The sequence below is a fragment of the Physcomitrium patens genome, chromosome 1 (assembly GCF_059467195.1).
Source record: "Physcomitrium patens ecotype Gransden chromosome 1, ASM5946719v1, whole genome shotgun sequence".
NCBI classification, from domain to species: domain Eukaryota; kingdom Viridiplantae; phylum Streptophyta; class Bryopsida; order Funariales; family Funariaceae; genus Physcomitrium; species Physcomitrium patens.
In genome coordinates this window covers 23652840-23673181 of record NC_143410.1, presented here as the reverse complement: position 1 = coordinate 23673181, position 20342 = coordinate 23652840, and the positions used below count along the sequence as shown (strand labels likewise).

General features: G+C 35.1%; 1 protein-coding gene across 3 annotated transcripts; it reads left to right on the top strand.

The window, feature by feature from the left end:
- The first annotated feature begins 11201 nt into the window (after positions 1-11201).
- On the top strand, positions 11202-15075 carry LOC112283324 (uncharacterized). Of its 3 annotated transcripts, none has more exons than XM_024521924.3 (6): positions 11202-11691; positions 12609-13071; positions 13235-13563; positions 13748-13823; positions 13964-14182; positions 14410-15075. In XM_024521924.3, the coding sequence occupies exons 2-6, from the start codon at positions 12610-12612 to the stop codon at positions 14896-14898; spliced, it is 1575 nt and encodes a 524-aa protein (XP_024377692.1). In that variant the 5' UTR covers positions 11202-11691; position 12609; the 3' UTR covers positions 14899-15075. The 3 variants fall into 3 exon arrangements, with proteins under 3 accessions (XP_024377692.1, XP_024377683.1, XP_024377664.1); XM_024521915.3 differs by having other exon boundaries at positions 11448-11640; XM_024521896.3 differs by having other exon boundaries at positions 11603-11884.
- The last annotated feature ends 5267 nt before the right edge of the window (positions 15076-20342 follow it).

The window sequence follows — 20342 nt, the reverse complement described above, 5'->3', positions numbered from 1 at the left end:
AATTACAGCTTTTTGATATCTAGCTTGAATATAAATAAGGACCACAACATATTGTGCTAGATAATTTATCATAAAGACCAAACTTGAAAGACAAATCAAGAGACAATGCAAAAGTTGCTACCATTAGTAGTATCATTTCAGATCCAACCAAGGAAGTAGAATGGAAGGAAGCTATACAATAAGATGTTTACTTTAAGATGATTAGCAATCAATTGAAGGTAGGCAATATACAATACCAAGATTATACTCTTAGTAAAGGCTTACTCTATTTCAAGAAGTAAATTTATGTACCCAACAATGCTAAATTTTGGATGCATATACTTTAGAAAAGACATGACATTCCAATATCTGGACATCTAAGATAAGAAAAGATCCTAGAATGGATCTCAAGGATATAGTTTTGAGTACGTTTGAATCATGATGTTTGAGCCTTTGTACACTCTTGCGAGTTATGTTAATATAATAAAGTACATAACGCAGTGTCTCATAGACTATTGTAGCCAATTCTGCCATCTATGGCATGTTAGGAGTAAGTGACTATGAGTCTCATTATACGTTTGCCATAGACGCTTTATAATCATAGTGTGATTACAATCTTTGTAGATCGACTCGTGAAGCAACTTTACTTACTTGTAGTGTGCTTAGATATTGATGCTTCAATGCTTATATGAGTCTTCTTTGATATTATCTTTTGTCACCATGGATTACCTCGTATCATCATTTCAGATCAAGATCCATACTTCAGGGGAAGTTTTTGGCAAGCCTTATTAAAGCTATTAGGCACAGAACTTGCCATGTCTATAGCCTTCCATCTTCAAACAAACAGACAAACACAGTGTACAAATCGGACCTTGGAGGATATATTGCTTGCATTTGTAGCAGTTCATCATAATAATTGAGATGAATATTTGATACTTTTAGAGTTTTCTTATAATGATAGTATTCAAATAAGTACTAGTCATTCACCATTTTTCGTTAATACCTGTCAATATCCAATTACGATATCAACTCTCCATCGCCCCATCAATACCAACAATCTGGCAAGGAGAGAATTTATACAACGGCTTACAATGGCCTTACAAGAAGCATGGCAATGCCTCGTTATTGCACAGAATTGATAGAAGTAGTATGCGGATAACCATCGACAATACGAGATTTTTTGAGAGAGTGATCAAGTGTTAGTCTTCAATGCCAACTTGCCACTTGCTACATCAATCCAAACCCATAAACTAGCACCTTTGTCGTTTAGACATTTTCGTATTTCTATAATAATATTTGATGTCGTATATTACCTTGAGCTTTCGCCACATATTTGGATCCATCCAGTCTTCGATGTTTTGCAATTAAAGGAATTTCATACCAAGCCAATGTGCTTTCCGGATCGATATCAACCACCACGACCACTAATTGTAGTTCATGACCAACAAGAATATCAAGTGGACAGCATTTTGAAGCATTACTACCTTTGTCGTGGTAATAAACATCTACAACTTCTGTACAAAATTCTTTAGAAAGATTATCTCATTGAAGATGCGATGTAGGAACCTACATAAAATCTAACTTATTGCCAAAAGACAATTCAGAGATACCATCATAATTGAAACAAGGATATTTTGTGTTAGTAGAAGGAGTTTAACTATAATAGGATATAGATAAGATAATTATATAGATAATTAAAACCATGGAAGTTTTTAGAATTAGAATTAGATTAGTAGATCAAGTAAGATCTACTATAGAATATTCTAGAAAGAATTTAGGATAGTTATTTAGATAGGACCTATAATAGAACCTTCTAGAAAAGGAGTTTAAGATAATTATCTAAATGAGATCTACCACCTAAGAACATTCTACAAGGTCTAGGATGGTAAGACAAGGTATAAATAGAATCGACCAAGGCCTTTTGGGACATTTGATCAAGTATGGCTTTGGACCTTTTTTTTCTTAATAAAGTTTGGTTTTGCATCTTTTTATTCAGATCTGTTATGTTCTGTTTCTGTTTGCTCAGTTTTATCTTTCATGTCCTATTCTATTTAATTCCGTTCAATTTTATTTTAGTCTGTTTTGTCCTATTTTGTGAAGATGCCTTATATTGTTGTAGATTGGAAGGAACTTGGATTTTTGAGATAGTCTAGTCATATTTTAATAGAAATCTTACACAAAAAAGTCCATTTAAGTTTTGAAGATAACGTTTATTACAACTCCAATATTATTGCATTCAAATTTCACAAAAGTCTTTTATTTGGAGATTGATGCTTTTCACTTTGTATTAAAAATTATACTATTATAAATGAAAAAAGATGAAAAGCCTCACTTAGTTACATTTAATTCAAAAAAAATTCAATCTAAGAGATTAATTATAAGATTTATGATAAAAAAAACTTCTTATAATTACAGACTTTTTGAAGAATGGCGTGACTTTCTAGAAGGTAATACGTATCTTATGAATGTATATATAGATCACAAAAACCTACAATATTTCATATTAACTGAGATTTTGAATTGATGCCAAGTTCGTTGAAATATATTATTATCTTATTTTGATTTTGTAATTATCTATCAACTAAAGAAATAACAAAGACTATCATATGCTTTACAAAAGAGATCATATCTTATTCTAAAGTTCAAAAAAGTAATATTTTTTTAGCAATATATCTTTTATTTGAAATTAGAACAATTTCATCTTTAAGCTACTTCTATAGTTACACCTATTGATTCAAGTTTTTTGAAAAAAATTTGTATAGCGTCAGCTAAGGATTCATTAATTTGTAATATCAAGCAGCGCTTTCATAATGACAAGTTCAAATTTGTGAAAGATCTTTTATATTGTGAAGATTTTTTATATGTTCTAAAAAGATTGATCCAACTTTGTATTCTTCAATCTTGACATGATTTTCTAGTAGCAAGACATTTTGGATTTAATAATTTAAATTTTTTGAAAATTGACCTATAATAATGGCATAATTTGCCTTATAAAAAAAAAAAAATAGTAAAAAAAAAATGACAAGGCTTTTTTTTTACTATATATATATATATTGATATTGTGGCCTACTTAATAACATCATTTTTTATTGAATTCCTTAGTTTATATAAAAGTTTTCAAAATATTTTTTGAAATATTGAAGGTGAATATCAAAATTTTTTTTGCCTTCCAACTTCAAATTGATTGTCAAAAAAAAACAAATTAATTAAATTTTGGAGCAATATTAATGATATACCATCAATTGTTAATAAGATGATTGGACTTCATATTTACTTTTAGCAAAGTTTACTTATAATAATATTTTTCATGCTTCGACTCAACAAACATCATTTTATGCCTATTATAATTACCATTCAAAGCTTAATTTGTCAGATACACCAAAAGATGAAAATCCAACAATAAAAAACTTGCAAAATAATTGTCACAGCTTCAAAAAACTTTGAAGCTCCATTTATAAGTAGCTCAAGATTTATACAAAGCATCTTTAGAAGAATTTAGAAAAAAATCCTCTACTTTTTAAGTTAGAGATAAAATATGGCTTCTTTGATAAAACATTAAGACCAATTGGCCTTGCAATAAGTTGGATTACAAAAGATTGAAGCCATTTTATATTCAAAAGCAAATCAATGGCCTATTAGTGGCTTATCAATTGGCATTAGTCACAGCTTTGAAAGTACATCCAATCTTTTATATATATTTTTTAATTGTTTAATTAGAATCAACTATTCTAAAAAGAATACAACCAACACCGCCTTGCATTGAAATAAATATTCACATACAATATGAAAAGTTTTTAATTCTTGGCAAAGAAGAGGTAAGTTAAAATATTTTATTCATTGGCATAGCTATGATATTAATAAGATCAATTATATTATATATGTGTGTTCTTCCTTGAGAATGCAATTGGCTTTTAGTTTTGGAAGGTAATTAGAAATGCAACAATAATTCTAATAAGTTTAATAGAATCTTAACTAAACTTCAAATAATCCTTGATAACCTCAATCAAATTTAAATTAATTAAAATAAATTTAAAAAAAGTCACAAAAGAAACATATAGTAGTTATAATTTAATTTCAAAGACATATAATAAAGAAATCTTAAAAAAATATATAAAAATAAAAGTTTAAAGAAATAAAAATAAACTTTTAAAAATTCTATAAATAATTAAAAAAAAGAAATAATAAAAAATCCTTATAAAATAATAAAATTAGAAATTTTAAATAAATCATAAGTAAATTATAATCAACCTTAATTTAATTCTAATAAAAATCCTAATTAATCTTAATCAAATCTAAAATAAAATCCTAATTAAAACTCTAATTAAAATCCTAATGAATCTTAACTAAATCTTAGATCAAATCTTAATGAAATCCTAAAAAAATTCCAAACCTTAAGCAAATCCTAAATCATAATTCTAGACCAATCCTAATAAAATCCAAAATCCTAAACAATTCTAAGAAAATCCCAAATAAATTTTAATCAATTACTATATTTATTTGAAACCTCAATAAATATTATTTGAACCACAGAACTTAACTAAAATTTTATTTAGACTTCAACCAATAAGTAATCAACAAATACATAATGTTTGAGAAGATTTGGATATACAAATTGCAAAAAAAAACTCTAAAAACCTCTTAGTTGTTGGCCATCCTCCTTTTCCAACTTGAATGCTGATCTTTCAATACCAAACTTTCCTTTCCAAACCATTCAATTGCTTCAAAAATTAGGTTGTATGTAGATATTCAAGTCTTAAGTGAGCTCTCCAAATTTTGCTTCAATCTAGATAGAAAATATTGTTAAATCTCAAAATCACTCAATGATCCTAAATCTCAAATTTTTGAGACCATAATTCACAAGAATCCTCATATACTTCAATTTATCTACTTGATCGACCTCAAACATTGCATATACATTAAGAAGAAGTACAACAAAAAAATTCACAAATTTCACTTATATACATACCGCAAACTCAAGAAATCTTCAAATTTGTAAACATGTTTTTATTTTTCAAAATCTAAATCCAATAAAAACATCATTAACTTTGAAAATCCTTCAAACTCTCAATATTAATCCAAATGACATGAAATTAATTTTTAAAAGTCTCTCTTTAAGTTTTCTCTCAATTTTTACTCTTTGATTTACAAAAAACTCCAATATCACTATAAGTATGCACTTTTAAGCCTCAAGATTTGATTTTGATCCAAATTGGCAATTGGTCCTCTTAAAATATTAATTTTTATCTTTTTGAGGTAGATTTTACTAAAATAAACTTCTAACTTCCTCCTACATACTCTTATATTCTTTATTTTTATAATCTACTTTATTTTATCTTATTTATGTCCTTATAAAGTAAGTAGAAGCCTACTTTATAAAAATATAGCATTTATACTTTTAGTTTACTATTTCTTGACTATTATCTATATTTCTAGGATAATTTATTATAATATTTTGAAATAAGATCTAAAATAAAATATTTTCTTTATTCTTTTACCTATTAGCCGTGTTACATCACAACAATATACGAACCAGAAGAAAATCTAGTTAATTTGCTATAAAAAGTACATGAGTTTTATTGATGCTATATTCAAAATTTTGAATATATTTTAGGATGAATTCTCTATGAAGCTACTACTAGGATGTTGTATATAACAAAGAAAGAAAATATTTCTAACAACAACCTTAGAATTTAGTATATTCAATTTATGTTTTAATACATCAAATAAGAGAGTATTTAGAGAGTCTTAAAATAATAAATATCAAAATAGAATTAGAATTGGAGCTTTTCATATCACTACCATCAAATCAACTATTCTAATTTCCACAACCTTTGTAAGATCATCCTTGAAATGAAGTTGGACCTTCTTGAAGAAAAAAATCCTTATATTACATTCAAGTCAAACAAGAAAATTTTAAAGATGGTCCTTAAACTTTGATTACTTTATTGCAAATATAAAATTGATGCTTCTTGTATAAAATTTGAATTAGAATAGGAGGTGATGTTATAAACATCTAATAAGAAGCTTTTAGATATGTTTTGAAATAAAAATTTCAAATTTTAGAAGGTTTCAAAAGATTTTTTAAATATTCTAATAATAAGTTCTAAATTATTTTAAAAATATTTTAATAAAATATTCAAAAAATATTTCTAAAATATTTTAGAAGATTCTAGAATTTTTTTAAAATATTCTAGTAAATTCTAAAAAAAATTAGAATGATTAAGGAAGTTGTTTGAAAAGTGTCGTAGAGATATTTTATCTTCAAGCAACATGGGAACTTCTTGAGAAGGTTCCTAAAGTTGCTTTATCTTCAAGCAACATAGGAATTTCTTAAGAAGGTTCCTAAAGTTTTTTATCTTTAAGCAACATGAAAGGTTCTTAAGAAGCTTTTTAATACCTAGTATATACTGGAATTGATACTAAGGAGATTTTCAATCTTAACAATATATATCTTTGAGCTTTATCTCACCTCTTTTAGTATTGATCTTATATTTATTTGATTTAATCAAATTCTTGATAGGTTTTTTGTTAAAATTCTTTTATTCAACTACTTGTTTGGTCTCCCATACAGTATATCCATAACAATTGGTGTAAAAATAAATGATGTCTTTAAGGCTTCAAATGAGGCTTTAGCTTCTTTGCTCCACTCAAATTTTTCTTTATATGTTAAATATACATGAAGATCCACAACTTTAAAAGAAATCTTGATGAAGATCTAGTAATAATTGAAATATATATTTTTAAAAAACATATCTTTTATTTTTTTAAAATATTTCAATTTATGATAGTCTAAATCTTCTTAGAACCCATTATAAGGCCATCATTTGAAATGATGTATTATAAAAAGTCAATTTGAATAGTATAAAATATATAATTTTCTATCTTGACATATAATCTTACATCTCTAAGTTTTTGTAGGACATGACAAACATGAAATTCATTCTCTTCTATGTTCTTAGAATACATTAAAATATTATTTTGATAATAGATGATAAAATCATCAAAAAATTCACAAAAGATATCATTCATTAGATATTGAATTATAATTAGTGCATTCGTGAGTCCAAAAGGCATGATATTATATTTAAATTGTCCATACTTGGTTCAAAATGTTATCTTCTATTCATTTTTTACTTTGATGTGAAGTAATTTGTATGCTCCTCTTTGATCTATTTTTGTATAAATCTTTATTTGATTGAATTGATCAAGAAGTCTTAAAGTCAAAAATAAAAGATATCTATTTTTGATGATGATCTTGTTGAGTCCTCAATAGTCCATTTACATTTACAAAGATCTATATTTTTTCTTCACAAATAAGATGGAAGCTCATGTTAGAAATTTGGAATGGCATATGAAGTTTTTATCAAAGTTTTTGTCAATGTAAACTTTGAATACAACCAATATGTTTTGTAATATATTATAAATTGATCCAATTAGTAGTTGAATTCTATCTTAAAGATCAATAGAACAATCATAGGAGTAATGTTCTAGTAAAATAATTGCATTCTTCTTCTTAAATACATCTTGATAATCTTGATATTGGCTTAGAATGCTATATTAAGTCTTTTCTTTATAGGAAATAATTGTGATGTAAATAGCAAAAGTTGACCATTTTTTTGTTGCATACATAAAAGCTCTTACATCTACTAACAAGGATTTGATTGTGATGGATTTATGAATTTTTACTTCACTAGCACGATTCTAGACTAAATTAAAGATTATAAGAAGTTCAATCTATTTAAAGATTATACTTCTCTAGTCATGATAATCTTAAAATAATTGGATTGAAAGAAAATCTAATGATATTAAATATTACTATGCTATTATGATCTTTAATTGCTATATGTAAAAAAAATTATTTTATGAATAATATCTTTAGAGGATAAGAAACAACCACCTATGACTTCTACATATACAAGTTCATTTTTCTTCATTAAAGATATTTCTTATTTTTTACCAAAAATTTTGTCTATAAAACAAATTGAGACTTTTGAATCTAGCAAGGCACAAACTTTGTGATTTTTTGGTAAAATTTTTTTATTGTAAATTAATATAAAGAATCTAAGAAGAAAATAAAATCTTTATTAGGTGTTATGCAAGATTTTAGCTGCACAGTCTCTATTATAGTTGAAAAACTTGTTTTCCAATATTTTCCGCTTTAACAATCCTATGCTTCATTTTATAGTTGTATTGCTTCTTTGGACAATGTTGAACAATATTCTTAAATTTTCTATAATATAAGCATAAACCTTCTTGATAGCATCAAGTATTTTCTTGCTTTATAAAAGGCCTTCAATAAACGGTGTTAATTTGCATAGGATCCAATCTTGATGAATAAGCTTCTATAAAATTAGATGTTATTGCCATGGCTTGATTTATACATCTTCAACCAAATATTTATTTGTGGTGTCTTTCAAAGAATTAATTATTGTATGCACTAGCTTCAACAATAAATTGCTTTAATGAACATGCTTTTAGTATTGTCAACAATAAATCTTTGACATATCTTTTAACCTACCTTAAAATTGATCAATAAAGACTTTATTATTTCAATCTACATCATAAGCCAAATTTTGGAATTCTACAAGATTTATGATGGCTGAAGATGATTTTTGTTATAAAGATAAAAATTTGGTCTTTATTATGTTTTTTTAATCATTTATTTTAAAATTTGTTATAAATACTTTTCTAAATAAATTCAAATAATAAAGAAGATATTAATATTTTTTTCATCTAAGGTACAAATTAAGAGAGAGTACTCCTAGAGTTAAGTGCACTTATGAATCCAACTTGAATAAATCTATAAGGGTATTGAAAAGAATACTAACTTAGATAAAACTTTACTTATTTTAAAAATCTTCAAAATTTTGATCTTGTTCCAACAAACTTCTTAGGCATACTTATTTTTGCCTCTTTTATACTTAGAATAGTAAAACTTCTTGAATATAGTTATGAGCTTGATTTACTTCTTTCTCTCAATTGCACAACTTTTTGGCATAGACTTTAAACTTTGTTGTTAACTTTTTCTATGAGTATTAGAATATTATTTCTATAGTTGATGTTAGAGACATGTGAGATTTCTATCTTTAGAATATTGATAAACTTGTAAAAATTTATAATTGTTATAAATCTATTCTTATTTTTATCAAAAATAGCATAAATAATTATTATTATCTTTTGATAATTAATTCAAATAAATCTAAAAGTCAAATTAGAAGAAGATAATCATCAACCTTTAAATTTGAATAAGAGTTTCTACTAAAAATGCTAGTTTACTCTCTTTAAAAAAAACAATGAATGTTTAAAAATCAAAAATAAATTTTAAAGTTGGATAGTCCACAATCTTCAAAACACAATAATAGAAGTGAGATAACCCACTCACTTTTAACAAAAAAAAGTACAAAGAATAAGCTTTCTTATCAAACTATCAAAGTCATGAATCTCAAATGACTAAAAGATCAATATACTCTTGTATCTTTTAAAAAGACTAAAAAATCATTAAAAAATGGTATAATATTAAACTAGAATGGCTATTATGAAAGATAAAAAGATTAGAAAGTCTTGAAACAAAACCAAGGACTTGCTACATAGCGACGTCCTATAGAACCTCCAATTAGTGTCTAATTTACGAGACACATGTCTTAACTTGCAAGACAAGTTTTTTATATGTATGCCACATTGTTAGCTTGTACCATAAGCTATCTACACATGTGACACATGGCTAACTTGTTGGCCAAGTTTCTAATCTATTAATCAACTATAAACATGTGTAAAGTCATATATATATATATATATATATATATATATATAGCTTTTAAGAAGCTTTGCCATAAGATAATATTAAATCTATCTACATTTACTTTCTACACATCTCTTCTTATTTAGGTAAATATATATATATATATATATATATATATATTTGTGACAACAATTATTTTTGATGTATTACAAAAAATGAATAGTAATCCAAAAAAACTAACTTCATACAAGAATAACATTTTGAAATGAATTAGACAAGTTTTTATGTTCTTGTGTATTTTTTTTTTTTTTATTTTACAAAAAAATATCTTATTTTTTGAATTAAAAGCATAATTTTCTTTTATTACACATGAATATATGTGGAAGAATAAATAATTAAGTAATGCAATAAAATATATACCTATTTTTCATCTAATTAAGATTTTATTTTGCATTTAAACATTTTACATGAGTAATGTTAAAAAATTATACATACTTAAAAAAAAGTGCATAATTTTTTATTATTTTGATTTTGTTGAATCAAATTTTTAAAATATAAATGATTCTATTATAAAATATCTTTTATTAAGCTTTTTAGATGGATAATGCATTTTTTTTTCAAACAAGACTATCATTTTTATAGCTTGTATTTTGATAATTTTTTGTATAGGCATAATTACTTTACATTTGTGCCTTTTAGAATTTTATCTTAACTAAAATTTTGCACCAAAATAGTAGAAATCAAAATTAAAATATGTATATCATTGAAAATTTCCTACTTTCTTAAATTTAATTTTTTTTTACATAATAATAGTTTCAAAATTTCAAAGGTATATAAGAAATAAATTTATAATAATTGGATATATATATATATATATATATATATTTCCATTTTACTGAAAACAGAAAGATCTTGAGCAAGAAGGTGCAACTGGCAGGTGCAGCAAGGAGACATCCCATCATCAGAATCACACTGAAAATCCTCTCCTTGCTTCTTATTCTTTGGGTATAAGTGAAACATATTTTATTCACTTTATAAATCAATTCCATAAAAAAGAAAATAGAAAAAAGTTCGATGCCTTTTAAAAGAGCACTGATTAGATTTTACATTAAAAAGTTACACAACAGGGTGAACTCTTTGCAACATTTCAGAGAGTTCATGTATGTGGAAACAAACAACAGGAGTCATGTGTGCGAGAGCACAAACCAAATCTTTTATCTTTTAGATAAATTCCATCCTGAAGTGCGTGAGCCAATGTGAAGAGTGAACAGGGAATCCGAACCGGGGCACAAATGCAACCATGTGCGAGCAGACCAGCCACGAGCCACGAGTAGGCAAACCCCTGCGGAGGTGGCAGTCCAGTTGGCAGAATACGATAGGCTAGGAAAAGGTGAGCCCGCCACGCGAGACGGGCAGGCTTAACCAAGGCCGGTGTCGGGGGTTATCCGATGCCAGGGTGTCGCTAAATCCCCGATGCTTCCTCAATGCAAAGAGAGCTCTTTCCGGCGGCGGGCCAACGTGGGAACCATAGAGCGGAGCTATATGGACCACACACCGGCCCGCGAAGGAGAGCAGCAGTCGCCATAGGAGTGGTAGTCGTAGTTGTAGTAGTAGTACTGGTCCCCAGCTCAGATCTCTCCGCGCTCTCGATCTGCCCCAACCAATGTCACACTATTGGAGCCCTGCCTCAACTACGCTTGTCGTCACTCTGCGGTCTGCTTTCGTCTTGTTCGCCTTTTTCAGGTTTTCTCGCTCCGCGTTTCGGGAGGCCTCCCCCACTCCTTGGCCAACTTGACTTGATGCTGCCTCTACTTTACGCTACTGGATCGAATTTTGTGTAGATAGAGGCCAGATTTTGTAAGGAGGCAGGGGAGGGGCATCATGGAGGGCGAAGACAGTGATGTGCGGGGTGGCTCTCCCTGGTACATTTGCTGGAGCTAGTGCTCGCGTGCTGGCCCTTAAGTGCTTGGCAGGTGCAGCTTGAATTTCCATATTGGAAACAGTTGTGGTGTGGCTGGTGACCAGAAAGTGGAGTTTAATTTCAAGGGGCGAGTTCTGAGGACGTGCAGGGAGCAGGGGCGTTTTTTTTTTTTTTTTTTTTTTTTTTCTCGTAATGGAGAGTGCTAGTAGGAACTTAGTCAACTTCAGCTATGGCGGGCCTCCTAGGTACGTGTATCTTGGATGCTTGACCGTAGTTGTGGTGGAAATGTTGGAGATGAGAGCGGCGGCGATTAGGGAACTGTGCGTGTGCTAGATGTTGCGATGGTTCATGCGTATTCGCGGTCGCTGCTGGAGTTGTTCGCATTAGTTACTTGTTAGCTTGAAGTGTGCAGCAGCGTATCGTTGCAACACTGCAGTATGTGGAAGCTCCTTGCCCGGCTGCTCGTAGTTGCTTCCTATCTCTCAGCTAACCGTGCTCGAGGTCAAAATCTTCTCTTCCGCCTACGACCTCGCTGCACGAAGTCCTGCGCGACGTTTGCTCCATCACTTCTCGTTCACCACTAGAATCGAATACAACACCGCTTGTACAAATTTTTCTTGTATTCTATACATATAGTCCAGCAATATGAGCTCCACACACAGGCGAGTATCAGGCGAGTGCTGGGGAGCCGTGTGGCGCACGCTCTGAACAGAATCGGCGACTGTTTGGCAGTTCCTCTTGCAGGAGTGGAGGATCTTTGAGAGATTCCTTAGGATATAAATTCGTTTCCTCACCGTCACCTTCTGTAAATTTCCCGGATGCTGCTCAAACCACCGCTTTGAGATAGAAGAGAACGACAGCACCTAATCACTTGCAATTCGCTGAAATGCTCCCATTCCAAACTTTGCCTTGTCAGAGAAAATTTTAAATTCTACGCTGACTTAATTGTTCCTTGACCTTGTACTGCAGGATGTACAGGCTTGATCCAACTCTCATCCCGCAGCATTCACCACTCGCTCAGCCACGAATGCTTTCAGAGCTGCCTGAGGCAGCAAACCGCCTCGACTTAACCTCCGCCATTGCCCACGAACTCCAACGCATAAACAGCCAACCGGGCTGGCTTCCCTGGAACCAGCAATTAGGCGAGATTCAATGTTCGCATGAGCCCGCAAATGGCTTGCAACTCCCGCCTGACTCGCTTCTATCTCATCAGAACGCCGGCAGCGCAGGCCGACCCATTCCGCAGTACATTCCTCGGTTCGACGAAGCGCTGAGGCCTCCCGCCCAGCAATTGCCAACGAGATTGGACCTGTACAGCCCCGACTTGGAGCCGCTTGCAAGCGCACATCAGGGGTTCTACTCGAGGGCTGACAATGGAGTACCGAGGGATGTGGGCGCGCATCAGCGAACGCGACTGCACCCAGGCCACCAGGTACGTGGACGGTGCACCGGGAGCGAAGGGTGAGAGCAGGGAGGGAGGTTGTGAATTGGTGGGTGTGCGCACGTTGGCGATGGCGATTGCGATTGCGATTGTGGTGTTGTGATGAAGAGATGGCGGGGGAGTGCATTGGTCTGAAAGGGGATGTGGTGGGCAGGCGTTGGACGCAGGTGGGCGGGTGGAGTCCATGGCGCGATCGGTGTCGCCATGGATCGAGCGCATGATGCAGGCGGACGTGACGCCGACGCCGAGCCCGAGCCTGGGCATCTCGACGAGCCTGAGCCTGTCGCAGAGGGGTCTGGGGGAAGCGAGCTGCGTGGCGAGCCAAACGGCGGAGCTGCAATCGTGTCACAGCAGCGACGTGCAGCGGAGCGCGTTCCAGTGCGGGGTGCAGCGCGATCAGTCGACGGCGGAGGCGTCGGCGGAGCTGTGTACGGACGACGAGGACTGGGAGGCACGGCCTTTGGACGAGAAGCGGAAGAAGAGGTAAGGCGGACAAGGAGGTTGAGGTTGAGGTTGAGGAGTGTGGGAGTTGTTTGCGAGCGGATTCGGAATGGCGGAATGATGTGTTAGGCGGAGTGTTTAGGGTGTGAGGATGGTGAGGAGAAGGAGCGGAAGTGGAGATGTGGGTGTGTGACAAGGTGGTGGTGGGGCACTTGGGTGGGAGCAGGATGTTGTCGAACAGGGCGTCAGCGCAACGTTCTCGGCAGAGACGGCAGGAGCGGCTGGACCAGCTGGAAGTGCTGGTGAACACATGACATTGTCAACTGCGTCGTAGGTGGTTAGGTGCAGGGGGACAGAGTGGGATGGGTTGTGATGAGCAGCGGGTGAAAGAGTGGGCTGCGGAGTAAACGGCGTGGGGATGGGGTATGTGTTGTTGTGGCAGACCGCACAGCTGCGGGTGGAGAACTCGACGTTGCAGAAGAAGCTGGGCGTGGCGGTGCAAGTGGCGAAGAAGTTCGAGGACGAGAACAAGGCGCTGCAGAGGAGAGTGGAGAGGCTGAGCAAGGAGCTGGAGAGCGGGAAGGCAAGGATGCCGACAGAGCGGGCGTTCGACGAGTGCGCGAGCAGCCAGCAAACAACATGCACAAGCTCGTGCGAAATGGTAGGGAGTGAGTGTTGGTGTGTTATTGGTCGGGGGAGTGGAGGGGCAGGTTGTGGATAATTGCAAGTCGTGGGAACATGCACAAGCTCGTGCGAAATGGTAGGGAGTGAGTGTTGGTGTGTTATTGGTCGGGGGAGTGGAGGGGCAGGTTGTGGATAATTGCAAGTCGTGGGGTAGAGTCGGGAATGGGAGGAGGCAGCGGGTGATGACGGGTTGTGTGTGAACAGGTGGGGGGGCGGACGTCGGTGGATCCGAACGTGATGCGGAGTGGGAACGATGGGGAGTCGATACCGTCGATGTCAGCGGGGAGTGCAGCAGCCACGGAGACGGAGACGAAAGGAGTGGAGGGGGCGAGCAATGGGAAGCACGGCGACGGGGTGAGTTCGGTGCGGAAGTCGCTGTCGGAGTGGCGGATGGGGAAGAAGCGGACGTTGGAGGAGTCGGTTTCGTTCGGGGGATCGCACAGCGCGCCGATGGGGAATTGCATGGGGCCGGGGTCGGCGTCCGGGGAGTTGTGGACGAGCTCACACACGAGCCTGGCGCGGGCAGGATCGCCAGGGACGGGGGTAGAGAGGGAATGCGGGAATGTGCTGGAGTCGATGAGGTCGCCGTTCGGGGGGTCGTTCGGGATGGAGGCGACGATGAAGGAGGATGCGAGTCAGATGGATTGTATGGAGGCAGATCGGTGGTTGGAGTTCGCGGAGTGCTTCAAGTGAGGTGTTGGGGAGAGCGGATGGTGACACCGCTGAAGCTCAGTGATGCTAGATTGTGGAGAGATGGAGGGGAAGTGGAAGGGTGGTAGCTGGCAGGAGGATAGATGAGTAAGATTTTGAAGATGTACATTATTCATCGGAAGTAGCATTGATGATCATCGGTTTTAGTTTTTTTATTTTTATTTTGTGTCATGTTGGCTTGCTTGTTGTGAACAGTTTTTTCGCCGTTGGGTATGCTTGTTCAGGGTGTGTTGGAGTTGCGTTGTTGAATCAATTATGTGAAGTGTGTTTCTTGCCATTGTATTGTCTTGATAATGGTGATTAGCTGTTGACTGTTCTCGATTTCTTTAGGGCGCGTCGATGGCAGTCTGCATTATCTGTATATCTGTGAGAAATGATTCGGAGGTGTATGTGGACACACCTTGGAGGTTTCTTATGTGGGTTGTCGTCATGCCCAAGCTTGCTCTCTTGATTGTTAGTGAGTGCATGCAGATAAATGACCGTGCGTCCTGCTGATTTAAATGATGAATGATGTATTTTTGTATCTTTTTAGGATGATTATTGGAGCAGTGTCAACATGATGGCCGATACTAGGCCATGGTGAGGACTTGTGTGTGCAAAGTAGTCTTGTTACTGCGCGATCGCTTGGAATGTGGTAGTGAGACGCTAGAACTAGGAATCGGTTAGTGTGAAATCTAACTGCTCTGCTCTGCTGTCCAATCATGTCATTCCAACTTTAAACAGAATGAAGGGTAAGTGTGTAGCCCACCATCGAAGGTCTCTTGACTCTGCACCACTTTGGTCAATGATTGAACTGAGCAAGTGGGCAATAGCAGATTGCTGGCTTTGAGCTTGTGGATGAACATCGTCTTCACGATCTGGTTTTGTAAAATATCTCCACATGCAGCTGATAGGTAACTGGTGGACTCAGAGGCCATGACCTCAAAAAATGGATCGTCATCATGATGCGAAAGAATTTATGTAAAGAGAAAGGGAATATAGGAAAGAAAAGAAAAGAATCATCAAAGATTGAAATGAAAATCTGATAGGCCAGTAGTTGCTTGTATCCTTTCAATACCAGAGTTATGATGTGATAAATGTGCTACTTCAAAACTCAGGGCCGCTAGGACATACGGCAAAATGCGTAGAATACACTGCAGTTTTTGGTAACACATGTCCACGCCTCAGTTGACTCATGAATTTTCCATGTTCGCTACTTTCATTGGCTTGGAAGTAACGAGATTCACACTCGTAGGGATGAGTCATACCGGTATGTAGAACCCAATATAGGGCTGCACTCTGAAATATCATTATCCCAAAGGGTTATCCCATATGTAACATTATCCCAAAGGTGACTTGAGATTCAAAAGTTGGTGTTAAACGCGAAAGAACTGCAAAGGTCTCGCGCTCTTTGCCACCTCAGCAATTGCGCCCACTCATACAGCTTCAGCAGGGCTCCAAGTGGGCAACTGCGAAGCGATTTCCAATGGTTAGCTTTCATCGCAGGTCTGCCACTTTGCCTAGTGGCCAATTCATGTGGTAACTCCACGACAGTGGCATCGCAGTTGTTGTGCCACTTGGTTAGTGGCCTGTTCTGCACGACAAGTCATCAGCAAAATTCTCCATCGTAGCAAATTTTCCGTAGGTTCAGAATTTATTGACGAGGAGTGATTGGCGTAGGGGAAGTTTCATCTGATTCCTCGCGAATACATGCAGTTCACCCAGAATACCACTAAGAGGGCCTCAAGACATACCTACTATAAGTTGTTATCGTTGTTTAGAAGTGGAGTATATAGATATATATATATATATATATATATATATGTATTTATAAACATGTGTGTGTTTGTGTGAATTGTCTTAATGGGATCCAGGAATGAAAGTTTCACTGCCTAAAAATAGTGGGAACAAAAGGTGATACATTTGTGGTGGTGGTTATAGTTGAATTACCAACATGTTGACCAACTTATGAAGAGTATGGTTCTCCCTGAAATGAGAAAAATACAACTCTTTAGATACATTTGCACGCTTAACAGTATATGAGTTGTTTTTGAAGTTCTATTTTTTTGGTAAATTAATATTTAGCTATGCACTGAAGATATGGATGAAATTCTTCTATGAACTGTTCCTGCCACAAAAGACTTTTGTAAGATATTTTTCATTGTCCACAATCATCAACTAGTTTCTTTATGCATGTTTGTGTGTGAATCCATCTTTTGATCAATTCAAGAATACAGATGACGACAAGTAATTCCTGATGAAAAATTTCATCAATTAGTGGGCCCTGCAGTAAAATGTGTAGGAGTTGTAACCTATACACTATCTTCATGGAACATTTGAATGCAAAGGAAATACTAAGTAGGCAAAGTCAAGACATAAAATATCTGACAGCACTTAATGAATGAATGGACGAAAAAGAAAGCAAAATTTATGATTTTTCTACACCCTCACTTTCCCAAAGCTCAAAAAATATCTACACTAATGAATTATACAACACTAAGGTGATAGATCATGGGAACCATACTCTAACATCACTGTGCCCTTTTCTCTTTCCTTTTTCTTTGCTTTAACTTTTCGGAACTTTTCTAGGGCCTGCCTTTTCCCTTGGACTGCCCGTACCTGCCCCACTAAAAAAAAAAGGAAGATTCCAAGAGTTGGATGAAATTGATGAATGATTGTTAAATTTGGATGTCTCATCCGAAGGGTTGAGAGCCTGCCGCTAGCCTCGGCTTCTCAGGCTGAAGCCTGAATCTCACGCGGCCAAGGAATGCAGCCACATTTATGACCACGCTACGCGGCGAATCCTGTTTTCATGTTACATCTTTGTATATCAGCTCCAGATAAATAAGGCTGACGTGATCATAATCGTGTAGGAGCATCTACTGAGTTACGAAGTCGTAATTTGCAATGTTTGATAGTTTCCCTCCAGACACATCAAGATATGAACTGGTACTAGCTATGAACACTGAACGAAAAGAGTCCTGAATGAGCAACAAGTCTATGGTATTTTTTCGTATTGGATGATATTTGCTCAAGCCATTTTCCTTGGTATCATTCCATCCTTCCTCTCTAAACAATTTTGCATTCCGTTGGATCCAAACATACCATAGACATGTACTCTTGAGTAGGGACCAGATGAAGTTAAAACGTCTTAACTGAAGAGGGAGATTGGGCGCACCAAGATTTTAGTCTGTGAACATGTCCACGTTGAGACTGTCCGGAGACACAGGTTGCTCCGAGATTCTTCATATACATAACCACGCACATACAATTTCGGAAGAATTGCTGTAGATAATGTGCTGCAGGTGAGATTTGAGTACGTCAGAATGTGGTGGAGTGGATTCAGATGAATTTTTTGGCAGTTTTCCAAGAAGATGAGCTTCAGACGTTTCTAGAGAAACTTGGCATTTTAGCTGAAGAGCCAGAAGAAGACTGGATTACATCGCAATTGATGAACACGTCAAGTAAAAAAAGAGGCAGATATTTTTCCTTCATACTTTTCGAGCATTTACAGGGGAATATTAATCTAACAGGGAGATGTGTTCAACTTCGAATGATCTTAAAAGGACACAATTGCGTCTACCCCATTGCTTGAGAAATTGTTCTTTGAAGAAAAAAAAAAAAAAGAAAAAAGTATACTTGTCTTGGATCTTGGTCTATTCCTGGTCATTCCGCTAGGACTAAATCCTTGACCTTGTCCTGCTCAGCAACCCAAGGATAATCCAGAAGGGGTACCCTTTCCTACATTCTAAAGCTCTCTTAGATCTATATACGTTGTTCGACATCACTTACATAAAAATCTCCAACACAGTTAATGCAGCCTGATTGCTCACAACGTAAAGAAAATCTCCATTCTCATACAAAGTTTCGGAACTCCTTTGGTCGTTTTGGTGATGGGTGTGGGGTGTGGTATCATGCAACCTTTCACACGTCTGCAGTTGCACATTTCGAAACAATCAGTCTAGTGATGCGGTTTCATCATCTAGATTCAGTAAAGTGCAGTTGTCGACAATGGAGGCCTTGAACATCCCTGGTCGTCGCATAAGATTAGTTTGCTCAACCCGAGGTTCGACGCTTGAGGACGTTCACGTTTATCACAGTTACCTGAGCAAGCAAACCAGCATTATCTTCCACTAGAACTTGATTTTGCAAAGGCAGGCGAATATCCACACCAGGCAATCGTCCGAGAACGTCGACTTCCTAAGATGAGGGGAATTCAGACATGAAACCAGATTCGTAAGAACACGCCTCCAGTAACTGCGCTTGCATGTAGGAACAGAGAACCTCATCAAAGAGAACTTTCCAAGTATGATGTAATTATATACTAGTTATCTTTGGCAGATTTTTTGTCATAAATCAACTAACGACAAGCACAGAAATACAAGAGTCTAGCATGCTGTACTGTACAAGATTCTAACTTTTGCACAAGCACATCTCTAAAGCCTTAAAATTTGTGTGGAACTGTCATTCATTGCTGTGCATCTCCAACAACGTGTACCTTTTATTATATTCAGGCCGCAAGGAGCACTGAACCCAATGTTAAAATATGTTTATTGTTTCTATTTTCTTGGAAAACATGAATATTTCAGTGGCTCTGAAAGATCGTGGTTGGTAACGTTACTACTGAAAATAAAAAAATTGAGGCAAACTATTTGCCCCACAAAAATTGCACTGACCTTGGCTCGTGGCCTCTGCAATTGTTAAAATAAATTTTTGTATCCAAAAAAGAAAAAAGAAAAAAGAAAAAAATGATTTGTGTTTCCCAAGTGGTTATGTTTGGGAATTCCTGTTGAAATCAAATCCTAGGACGATAATAGTCAATGACAAAGTTCTGAGAGAAGAAACAACTTATTTGCCAAAGCATGTTTTATTAACAAATTTGGACAACAAGAACCTTCCCATGGCATAGCAATCTAAAGAAACTAGTGGAGGGTCTGTAAATAATGAGTGAAAAATTGGAAAACCATATTCTTATTTAAAGTTTCATGCAAGTGATCTACAAAGTTCTTGTTTAGTTTCTATATAATATAATTAACAAAATGTATAGATTTTAACTAAGAATTATTTTATTCAATTCCAGAGCAATTTGACATTCAAATTTGACATATGGTGCAAACACACTAAATATTATGATTTAGATAAAATTAGAAAAAAATTACATTAATTTCAAAAAAATAATCTATAGATAGAAGTTGATTAAGAAAAATAGTAGAAGAAAGTCCAAAAATGATAAAATAAATGAGCCAAAATATTGCACATTAGTATAATCTAATTGTAAACAAGATTTAGAAATGCATTCTAATCAATTACAACCATCTTTCTGAAAACTATTTACTAAATTTTATTCTATTTTATTTAATAAATGCCTACTCAATTCTAATGTCATCTAAGAACAATAATACAAGTAAAACTACTAATTTATAGGATATACAATGAATTAGAATATA